Source organism: Podarcis raffonei, chromosome 16 (genome assembly GCF_027172205.1).
Source record: "Podarcis raffonei isolate rPodRaf1 chromosome 16, rPodRaf1.pri, whole genome shotgun sequence".
Lineage (NCBI taxonomy): Eukaryota > Metazoa > Chordata > Lepidosauria > Squamata > Lacertidae > Podarcis > Podarcis raffonei.
The window spans coordinates 11,182,874-11,194,851 of record NC_070617.1 but is presented as its reverse complement, the minus strand read 5'-3'; the positions used below and the strand labels follow the sequence as shown (position 1 = coordinate 11,194,851).

The following is an 11,978-nucleotide window of genomic DNA, read 5'->3' as shown; positions in this document are numbered from 1 at the left end:
GAGACGAAAGTACACCAGGTGTTTTTTTAATTCATCTGCTCCTGTTTCATTTTGTACTGATGCAAGTTGACGTGTCAGTTTCTCCATCGATGCTCTGTTGATGAAAAAAGGTTTGTTGAATGAGATTTCCAGTTTTTCGCAATAACTCATTGCACTTGCTATAAGGAGAAAAGCTATAAGATCTTTAAACATAGCTTTTGGTGGTTGCTCATTGAAGTAGTAACATTTGATTTCCTAAATCTTGTAAGACCCTTTAAAACAACCTCTTCTTGCCTCTTCCTGCAAAATTACTTTGCATACTTAATTAAGATGTGATAGATTTCTATTTCCCCCTTAAGCTATTCAGTCTCATTATCCGCCCCCCCCCCCTTGTCACTTTGTATTTAACTAGGAGTTATTTCTGCTAAGTCACAGTTTGAGAGTCATAAAACCTTGGCCTTGTAGCGCATTCCTAAGCCCAGGGGCAAAAATTGCATAGTACAGATAAGGACTTCAATAAAAAGCTAGCTGAATAGCTAGTGGAGGGCTGAATTTCCTGCTAATGTCATAAATGAATGAAAACATAATCTGAAATTGTTGTGATCCTACCAGATGACTTCACTGCTTGACTCATGCTTTCACTGGAAGAACATGAGAAGAGCCCAGCAGGATCAGGCCAATGGCCCATTTAGCCCAGTATCCTGTCCAAGCAGGAACCGAGTGCAAAACCACTCTCCCCACTTGTTTTTTGTTTGTCCCCCCCCCCAATTTTATTAAATTTGCTTAGTAACGTAACATTATTATATATATTCTATAAAACAAAGAATACAGAACAAAATTCATTCATACTACAATGCCTAACTACATAATCTCCCCCTAATGCCTCAAACATAACATTAATATATTGGTTTCTGAAAAAAAGGCTTACATAACAAAATCAATTCAAAATACCGTCCAGTTTACTCCCCCCCCCCACTCCAGCACTCCCCGCCCCCGGTCAGGCCTTCCTTCTTCATATTTTTATCCATGTACACAGTCTGTTCATTCGAGCTTGTATGTTAGGGTTGACTTCCCCTCTTTCTATCCAGTTCCTGTAAAATGCCCATTTATTTGTGATTCTTTGGCATTTATTTTCCCATCTATCCTCTGCCACAATCTGTGCGAATATTTCTGATTGTACATATTCAAAAACATCACCATTCCATTTTTCCATATTCCATTTGGCCTTTTCTTTCCATCCCAAAGCAATAACTGCCATTCCAGCTAGACACTCTCCCCACTTGTGATTCCAAGTAACTGGTATTCAGAGACATCTTGCCTCTGACAGTGGAGAGAGAACATCGCCATCCTGGCTAGTAGCCATTGATGGCCTTCGCCTCCATTAATTTGTCTAATCCTCTTTTAAAGCCATCTCAGTCGGTGGCCATCACTACCTCCTAAGGGAGCAAATCCCACCATTTAGTTGCATGCTGTGTGAAGCCGGACTTGCTTTTGTCTCTCCTGAATTGTCCAACCCGTTCAGCTCCATCCGATGTCCCCGGTACTCACCTCCGACCTGTTAACCTGCCATTGTTAACCTAAGGAGCAAACAAAGCCCAGCTTTTGTCTGCTTAAGCTCAGGAGAACACACAACATCCTGCTCAGATGAGGACCACGCTGACTCAAGAAACTAAAGAAATGGGCTTCAGTGATGAGCCAACATGAGAAGAAGCCTTGTTTTTGAAGTTTGAAGGAAGAGGCTGGGAGAGATATGAATCCAAAATCAGGGTTGAGAATTTGGAAAGACTGAAGCACGGTTTCTCGATGAACCATCCCGTAATATTCAACACAGAGTGATGCAAATAAAAATGGATTTCATAGTACAGTGGTACCTCGGGTTAAGTACTTAATTCGTTCCGGAGGTCCGTTCTTAACCTGAAACTGTTCTTAACCTGAAGCACCTCATTAGCTAATGGGGCCTCCTGCTGCCGCCGTGCTGTCGGAGCACGATTTCTGTTCTCATCCTGAAGCAAAGTTCTTAACCCGAGGTAATATTTCTGGGTTAGTGGAGTCTGTAACCTGAAGTGTATGTAACCTGAAGCGTATGTAACCAGAGGTACCACTGTACTGTATAACTTCGGATGGATCTGCTGGGATGAGAGGGTCAGACTATAGGACAACCAGGGGCCCTTAGTGGAGGGGAGCCCATGCCAGTGAAGAGAACTCCCACCAGAACTCCATCTGCCCACCCACGGGCAGCGTGGCAAGTGGAAGTCATGATTGCCAATGATCCCACGAGCATAATAGCAAAAAAGGAGCATGCATCCTTCTTAAAAACTATGCTTGGTTGCTGTGCCCACACTTTGGGACTATTGTTGCCACACATTCCTGGATCCTTGCGGCCACCACTGGCTTGTGCCACGTCACTGTGGTGTAGTGGTTAGAGCAGGGCTCAGCAAACTTTTTCAGCAGAGGGCTAGTCCACTGTCCCTCAGAACTTGCGGGGGCCGGAATATATTTTTTTGGGGGGGGGGAAATGAACAAATTCCTATGCCCCACAAATAACCCAGAGCTGCATTTTAAATAAAAGGGTACATTCTACTCATGTAAAAACATGCTGATTCCCGGACCGTCCATGGGCCGGATTTAGAAGGCGATTGGGCTGGATCCAGCCCCCGGGCCTTAGTTTGCCTACCCATGGGTTAGAGTATCAGACTAGGACATGGGAAACCAGGGTTTGAATCCCCACTGGGCCATGACGCTTGCTGGGTGACCTTGGGCCAGTTACTGCATCTAAGCCTAACTGACATCACAGGTTTGTTGCGGGGATTAGTTGAGCAGAAGAACCACGTATGGTCCACCTTGGAGGGGGGAGGAAGTGGGAAATAATTCCAATAAATAAATGATAACATAAAAATACAGCACATTCACTTGATGCACAGTTGCTTTTGTTGCTTTTACCTCAAAAACCCAAAATATTGCATTCACCTATACAACAGGTGCTGATGACCCTAGCACAGAGCCCCCCCTTTTTTGGAGCAGCTGTTCCCCACACAGCACCACTGCTTTGTTTACACTGACTAGCTGCAGGTAGAGGACTTTCTCCTTGTCCTACCTGGAGATGGGAGACTCGACTTGAGATCTTCTGCACGCAAAGCAGATGTTCGACGACTGAGCTACAGTTCTTCCCAAAGAGAAATACAAGAAGCTGCCTTGTACCTGTCTGCCCACCTAGCTTGGTATGGTCTACACTGATTGGCAGCAGCTCTCCAGGATTTCAGACAGCCCTGTGTGGAGAATGAGGGACGCGGGTGGCGCTGTGGGTTAAACCACAGAGCCTAGGACTTGCCGATCAGAAGGTCGGGGGTTCAAATCCCCGCGACGGGGTGAGCTCCTGTTGCTCGGTCCCTGCTCCTGCCAACCTAGCAGTTTGAAAGCACGTCAAAGTGCAAGTAGATAAATAGGTACCACTCTGGTGGGAAGGTAAACGGCGTTTGCGTGCGCTGCTCTGGTTCGCCAGAAGCGGCTTAGTCATGCTGGCCACATGACCCGGAAGCTGCCTGTGGACAAATGCCGGCTCCCTCGGTCAATAAAGCGAGATGAGCGCCGCAACCCCAGAGTCGGCCACGACTGGACCTAATGGTCAGGGGTCCCTTTACCCTTTACCTTATGTGGAGACTGGGCTTGTGACCTCCTGGATGCAAAACAGATGTTCTGCCACTAAACTATGGCTCTTCCCCAAATTTCAACAAAGCATCCACAAAGGGCAAAAATAGGGTAAAAAAAAAAAGGCAGCGATTCTCTCACCTCCCACCCGCTTCTCTGGATAATACAGATAGTTGGAGCTTTATGCATTAAATGTGAAGCTGGTATCCTCTGATGGCTGTGAATTCTTTGTTAAGCAAGAACATGCACAGGAATAATGGGACTGTGCTGAATAATAGTAACAGCCTGGGGCTATTTACTGAGAGTGAAGTCAGCTGCTAGGATTGTATAAATTCCTTCCCATCTCTTGTCCAAAGGACACATTCATCTGACCCACAAGAGGGGTTCCTAGAACAACAACAACGTGATTCCTGAATTTCTAACTGCAACTGAAAATGGAGGGGAACTGCCAATGATGGCTTATACTGTATTGGAATAAAATAAATTACAAAAATAAAAAAGGCCCAGACCAGAGAGGAAAACGGCAATCGTCTTCCCCATTCATATTTGGGCCCAGGAAATAGGCCTTAACTTGAACTGGGTTGGAGGCCTGACCTCATTCCCCATATTGATCTGGCTCAGCAATAGAGGATATTAGCTGTGCCTCTGAGCATAAGCTACAAAATGGGTCCCATGTTTAAACAAAAAGCCCAGCTTAGGGTAATACCCCATCTAAATTTATATCAGCAGATCCCCTGTAAGATTTAATTTAATATACAGTGGTACCTCAGGTTAAGTACTTAATTCGTTCCGGAGGTCGGTTCTTAACCTGAAACTGTTCTTAACCTGAAGCACCACTTTAGCTAATGGGGCCTCCTGCTGCTGCTGCACCTCCGGAGCACGATTTCTGGTCTCATCCTGAAGCAAAGTTCTTAACCTGAAGCACTATTTCTGGGTTAGCAGAGTCTGTAACCTGAAGCGTATGTAACCTGAAGCGTATGTAACCTGAGGTACCACTGTATAGGCTTTGATTTCATGGTTATTGTAGCTGTGGTGCAGCTAAAGTAGACTTTATACCTAACTTCTGGAATTGCTCCCAATTAATTAAAGTGAAACCAAATGGTACATAGTATTATATTGGATATGCTAGGAAGCCATATACCTTTGGAACCAACTAAGTTATTTCAAAGATGTTATCTCAAAGTGATCAAGAAGTGTTAATTAACCTTATGGGGATGCAAAGGTAATGATTGTAAAGAATTGGAAAAACAACGTACCTCCTACTGAGTGTGAATGGATGGAAAAGATCTGGTTCATTGTGATGGTGATCAAATAACCTACTGCAAATCTACAGTAAAACAACCTACATTTAAATCAACTGGGTAAGTTTATGGAGCGATTCCCCTCCTCCAATGTCCTGGAATAATAAATTCAGTGACAACATACAACCTTGTAAGTCTTTAATTTATTGTAATGTCATCAGCCTATTTTAATGTTATTGCGCTATGTAGTTAGCTTTTTTCTTGTTGATAAAGGTAAAGGGACCCCTGACTGTTAGATCTAGTAGTGGCCGACTCTGGGGTTGCGGCGCTCATCTCGCTTTTCTGGCCGAGGGAGCTGGCGTACAGCTTCCGGGTCATGTGGCCAGCATGACTAAGCCGCTTCTGGCGAACCAGAGCAGCGCACGGAAACGCCGTTTACCTTCCCGTTTACCTACCTTACCTATTGATCTACTTGCACTTTGACGTGCTTTCGAACGGCTAGGTTGGCAGGAACTGGGACTGAGCAACGGCAGCTCACCCCGTCGCGGGGATTCGAACCGCCGACCTTCTGATCGGCAAGCCCTAGGCTCAGTGGTTTAGACCATAGCGCCACCCGCGTCCCCTTCTTGTTGATATGATGATCTAAAATAGAAATGATGAAAACAGCAATTACGAAAACAGACACACACCAGGGTTGGCATGAACCGCACTTTGCAAAGTTCCCTGGGAGAACGGTAGCTCTGTGAGGGGAGCGTGGAGTCACCTAATAACTCTCAACACCCTTGAGAAACTACAGTTCCCATAATTATTTTTTTGGGGAGAATGCTATTTAAAGTGGCATGGCACTACTTTGAGTGTGTAATGCAAATAGGCCTTAGAGGTAGCACAGTGCAGCCGTTAAGAGTACAGCCTGGGAGACCAGGGTTCAAATCTCCACTCTGCCACAAAGTGACTTTGGACCAGACACACTCTCTCATTAACCTACCTAATGTATATACCTCACCTTTTTAAAATTATTTTTATTTATTTTCCATAAGTTTTCCAATTCTAATTACACCCATTACAAAATAACTCAAAATTTAAATAAATATAGAAAGGTAGAAAACTTCTCCTTACCAGTCTTCAGATGACCCTGCTAGTGATGTTAATTGCTTACAATAATCTTTTAGCTATCGTATAAATTTACTCCAGGGACGCGGGTGGCGCTGTGGGTAAAACCTCAGCGCCTAGGACTTGCCGATCGTCAGGTCGGCGGTTCGAATCCCCGCGGCGGGGTGCGCTCCCATTGCTCGGTCCCAGCGCCTGCCAACCTAGCAGTTTGAAAGCACCCCCGGGTGCAAGTAGATAAATAGGGACCGCTTACTAGCGGGAAGGTAAACGGCGTTTCCGTGTGCTGCGCTGGCTCGCCAGATGCAGCTTGTCATGCTGGCCACGTGGCCCGGAAGTGTCTGCGGACAGCGCTGGCCCCCGGCCTCTTAAGTGAGATGGGCGCACAACCCTAGAGTCGGACACGACTGGCCCGTACGGGCAGGGGTACCTTTACCTTTTTATAAATTTACTCCAGTCCTTTTGGAATATTTGATCGTGCTGGTTTTGGATTTTTCTTGTCAGCTTCGCCAGTTCTGCAAAGTCCATCATCTTCATCTGCTACTTGTCTTTCCTTGGTACTCCTTTTTGTGTCCATTTTTGGGCTGAAAGAATTCTTGCCGCAGTTGTTGCACACATAAACAGTCTTTTATCTTCCCTTCGTATCTCTTCACCCACTATGCCCAATAAAAAGGCTTCTGGTTTTTTAACGATTTTCTTTAAATATTTTCTTTAACTCAGTATATACCTCACCTTGAGCTGCTAGGAGGAAAGGTGGTTTAGAAAGACAAAAAATAAATAGAAAAACATTTCAGATGGTTGGAGGAGGGGGAGCTTAAGAAGGCAGCTTGACCTAATGCCATCTAGTAATTGAGATTTCCTGAGTTCACAGCTCAACCCTAAACCAATACCTACCCATCTATTACGCAGAAAAGTCCTTCCTCGGTGTTGGGAAATTGCATTCACCTGTCTCAGCTGACATGGGTAGACGACACCTCCGCTACAAACTTTGTCCAACTCCTTCCTTCCTTCCACTCGAGTAATCAAAACTGCGTCCCGTGGCGGTGCGTTCCGCTGGCCAACTCCACCATTGTGGCCAAATGCGCTTCCCCTGTGGAGACCCGCCCCTGAATCTGAATGTGGGCGAGTCTCAGGGTGGGCTCTCCCCACCCTCCACCTCTCCACGTCCTTCCCCGGACCTTGGAGGTCCTGATCCTGGAAGCAATTTGGGAAAATTTTAGGCGTGACTCGGGCACTATTTAAGCGGCTCCAAGGGAGTCAAGTCAGAGCTACCGCTGGGGACGATTCTTCTTCAATTCCCCTTCCCGCCCCAGCTTTATTTCCCCCCTTCCCTTTTTAAGAAAAAGGTGTGGTTCCTTCCAAGATGGATTCTTTCCCCCCATTCAAGCACCGTAAAACCTTCGGTAAGACTTATTTTCTTTCTCCCCACTTATTCCCCCCCCCTTTGTCGTGTAAACGCTCCTTTTCGCGATTCGGAGTTGCTCTTGTTTGGCCGCTAGCGCCCCCTGCTGGCCCAAGGGGCTGAGATTAATTAGGTAAACTGGAGTGGGGGGCTAGACTTTGGGCTGTCCTGTTTTGGGGAGAGCTAATTTGGGGAGGGGAGACCGAGGGAGAGGTGTTTTTTCCCTATTGCCATAATTGACCCAGTTCTGTAATTTTCCACTCTAGCCTCCAGGAAAAGTGAAGTGGCCACGATCCGGATGAAGTTTCCTGGCAAACTGCCGGTATGTAGGTTTCTCCTTATATTGTTGGCTTAATAGGTATGGGGGCATGTTTATTTGGGCTTGCTTTGTTGTACTGGACCGTTTTGCATGTTAAAAGTAAGCTGGGCTATGGTTCAGCAAGGGTTTGTGTATAATGTTAAACAAACCATGGTTCAGTGAGATTACGTAAGGCAGTTATGGGCAGTGCTTTTTTTTCTAAAAAAATGTTTAGGGGTACTCTCATTTTGACTCAAGAAAACCACCATTTTATTGTTCAAATCAGGAAAAATAAATACAGTAGATGAACAAAAGTACAAAGATTTACAAAATGTTTAGAGGTATGCATACTCCTGCGTATCCCCAGAAAAAAGCACTGTATTTAGAGTAAAAGCGGGGGCTGTTTTGCTCCTGGTTCTGTGCTTGATACCCAACCCATCGTGTTGTTAGTTAATTTAAAAATAATTAAGATTCCTTATGTGTTCCTAGGCTTGTAGTTGGTTTCGCTCCCAACAACCAGTAATTGTAATCATGATTTGTTGTTCTTGATTCACCATTTTGTTCGGGGAAGACAAACCATAAACCTTGGGTTCACACATAGTGCTAAGCCAAACCATGGTTTACCTAGTAGCGCAGGAGGACCAAAGCAGCTGTAATTGGTGGTCTGGCTGCCTGCACTCTTGCTTGCCATTGCTAAATCAATTAAGTCAAGTAATATATCATTGTAACTGAGAGAAATTCAGTTCTCATTTTGTTTATTTACTCCATGTATAACCCACCCTCAACCTTCCATGCAACAAATATTTTTCTTTATAGGATTGTAACTGAGCTTAAGTGAAACATTCCTGACTCCCAGCTGATGCAGTTTCCCCCCAAAAATAGATGGTTATTGGGAAATCTTAAAACAATTATTTAGCCCCATATTGCAATCAAAAAACCCCCACCCAGAACCCCCACCAATAAAATCACATCCTTGCTCCTAAAATAAGATGTTGCACCCCTGCAGATTATTATTAATTGAATTTATTATTAATTGAATTTTGTTCAAAGATTAAAATCAAGATATAAAACCACAAAATACATAATGCTAAAAACAACCACCCAATGGCCCCCCAAAAACGCACACACATTTTAAAAGGGCATAGGATGTAAATCGGATCAACCAAAAGCCTGGTTAAAAAGGAACGTTTTTGCCTGGCGCCGAAGGGTGTATAATGAAGGTGCCAGGCGAACTTCCCTGGGAAGACGGGGGGCCACTGCAGAGAAGGACCCGTTCTCACGTTGCCACCTTCTGGACCTTTTGAGGAGGAGGCACACAGAGAAGGGCCTCCGAAGATGATCTCAGGGTCCATATGGAAAGAGGTGGTCCTTGAGGTATTGCGGTCTTGAGCCGTTTAAGGCTTTATAGGTCAAAACCAGCACTTTGAATTGGGCCCAGAAAATAATTGGTAGCCAGTACAGTCTAGCAGTTTGAAAGGACGTCAAAGTGCAAGTAGATAAATAGGTACCGCTCCGGCAGGAAGGTAAATGGCATTTCCGTGCGCTGCTCTGGTTCACCAGAAGCGGCTTAGTCATGCTGGCCACATGACCCGGAAGCTGTATGCCGGCTCCCTCGGCCTATAGAGCGAGATGAGCACCGCAACCCCAGAGTTGGTCACAACTGGACCTAATGGTCAGGGGTTCCTTTACCTTTACCTTAAAGTCTGACCAGGATTAGTGTAATATGCTCAAACTATATTGCTTGGGTGAGCAACCTGGCCGCTGAATTCTGCACCAGCTGAAGTTTCCAAATTGCCTTCAGAGGCAGCCCTACGTATAACGCATTGCAGTAATCTAACCTTGAGGTTACCAGAGCATAGACCACAGTAGTTAGCCAGGGGTCAGCAAAATTTTTCAGCAGGGGGCCGGTCCACTGTCCCTCAGACCTTGTGGGGGGCCGGACTATATTTTGAAGGGGAAAAAGGAACAAATTCCTATGCCCCACAAATAACCCTGAGATGCATTTGAAATAAAAGGACACATTCTACTGGTGTAAAAACACGCTGATTCCCAGACCGTACACAGGCCCGATTTAGAAGGCGATTGGGCCGGATCCGGCCCCCGGGCCTTAGTTTGCCTACCCATGAGTTAGGCTATCCCTGTCCACATAGGGGCATAGCTGGGCCACCAGCCGAAGCTGATGGAAGGCACTCCGGGCCACTGAGGCCACGTGAGCCTCTAGTGACAACAAAAGATCCAGGAGTACCCCAGGCTATGAACCTGCTCCTTCAGAGGAAGTGTAACCCCATCGATCTCCCACCCATCTGGTCTAGGGAACCACCCACAAGCAGTGCCTCTGCCTTATCTGGACTGAGTCTCAGTTTGTTGGCTCTCATCCAGTCCATTCCCGAGGCAAGACACTGGTCCAGCAGTGAACAGATGAGTCAGGCAAATCAGCAGCCGGCTGATAAACCAGTGGCTATTAGTCATAATGGCGACAAGTAGAGCCTTCCTGTACAAAGACAGTCTATCTGAGTACTTGGACAAATTGGAAACGGCTGTCTTCACTGTAACCATTTTGCTTAAGCTTCCCAGGGGAATCTGGCCGTCTGCTATTGAAGACCAATCTCAGGCGTGGCTCTTCTTCCTTTGCAGATAATCCTGGAGCGCTACCCCAAGGAGAAAATGTTGCCAGCCTTGGACAAGACCAAGTTTCTGGTTCCTGAAGACCTCACCATGGGCCAGTTCATCACAATCATCCGGTGAATGAGCCTCTGAGGAATCTGGGCAGCCTGTAAAAATGGGAGGATTACTAAGCATCTGGCTGGGTCGCTCATCCTTCTACAACCATATGTTGGGCTGGATTTAAGCAGCGACTATGTTAATTGGATTTTTAATGCTCTGGCTTGGTGTGTGAGAGTGGGGGAGAAATATTATTATATTGGCACACAGGGAAATAGGCTTGGAGGGGCAGTGGTAGCTGGGGCTGGTGGGGCGGAAGGCATGGAGGCGGAGCTATAGCCAATGACAGCCAGGGCTGGAGCCAATTGCAGGCAGAGCCAGCTCCTGATTGGTTGGAAGTCAGAAGTCGGGCAGGTGTGGGCAAGCTCAGGGCAGCGCGCCATGCACCCTAACGGACCAGACTCCACTGTTTTGGGGCAGGTGAGGATGCAGAATTTGTTTAGGCTACCCGGAAGCCATGTTTTTACTCGTGCCCGTTTCCTCCCTCAGCAACCGAATGTGCATCGGGTCCACTCAGGCATTCTACTTCCTGGTTGACGGCAACCGCAGCCTCGTCAGCATGTCTTCCACCATGTCTGAAGTGTACATGACGTACAAAGATGAAGATGGCTTCCTCTATATGACCTATGCCTCTCAGGAGATGTTTGGCTGATGGCAAATGGGTCGCCTTTGGATCCCGAGTTCCTCGTTTATTTTGTCTGGGAGATGTGATCACCTGCATTTTGGACACCAACTATCTCTTCTTTCTCCCCACCCCACCAGATTATGGTTTTCTTGGAACGTAGGTTTTGATCTACCAAGGTGAAACTCACCCCCACCTCCTTGCAGTTGTCCTTGAGAAAGAGGTACCCCAAACCGCACCTTTCTTAGTATTGCCAAGGAATGGCCTTCCTAAGCACGCACTATGTTAAAGTCCTTCCCGGCCTTCGCTTCTGCTCCCAGGTTGATACAGTAGGAGACTGCTTTGATCGTCAGGGATGGCCATGAACCAGTGACCCTCCCAGTGTTGGGCTCCCGACTCTCACCAGCCTGGCCCAATGGTGTTCAGCAACACCAGGAAGGTTGTTGGTTCCCTATCCTTCAATTCGGGGGTGGTAGCTGGTTATATTATTGCTCCCCCTCCCATACTCCCCATTACCAAGTCCATAAACGGAGATTGCCTCCGATACTCTTTCTTTTGACATCCAGGGATGATGGCTCCAGGGGTAGCCTGTGTGGTGAGGGTTTTGCCTGCTGGAATGAGATCATCTCTTGGATCTCCTGTGGCAGATGGGCCAGTGCAGCCTTCTTTTTCATGGCCCAACCACAAGGTTTCATGTGCAGAGGTGAAGGGGATCTGTTTTTTTCTATTTAATTGCAAGTATTAAGACTTCTGAAAAAGGGAACATTGGAACAACTGGGTTTATAATATAAAATTATGGTTTACTGTAACGGGGGGAAATGTCACTTTGTTCAACACTTCAATTACTTTGTACCTTGCATGTTAAACTACCACTCTTGAGTAGAAAATACAGTTTAAAAACATGTTTTGCGTGCCAAAATCTGCTTTTGTGGGGGATGGCACTCTTCTCTTCCCCATGCACCT

At 46.3% G+C, this 11,978-nt stretch overlaps 1 protein-coding gene across 1 annotated transcript; it reads left to right on the top strand.

The window, feature by feature from the left end:
• The first annotated feature begins 6,790 nt into the window (after positions 1–6,790).
• LOC128404401 (microtubule-associated proteins 1A/1B light chain 3C-like) lies at positions 6,791–11,222 on the top strand. The gene is made up of 4 exons (XM_053369958.1): positions 6,791–7,375; positions 7,641–7,696; positions 10,307–10,413; positions 10,883–11,222. Exons 1-4 carry the CDS (start codon positions 7,336–7,338, stop codon positions 11,043–11,045), a joined length of 366 nt encoding a protein of 121 aa, XP_053225933.1. The 5' UTR covers positions 6,791–7,335; the 3' UTR covers positions 11,046–11,222.
• Positions 11,223–11,978: the final 756 nt, after the last annotated feature.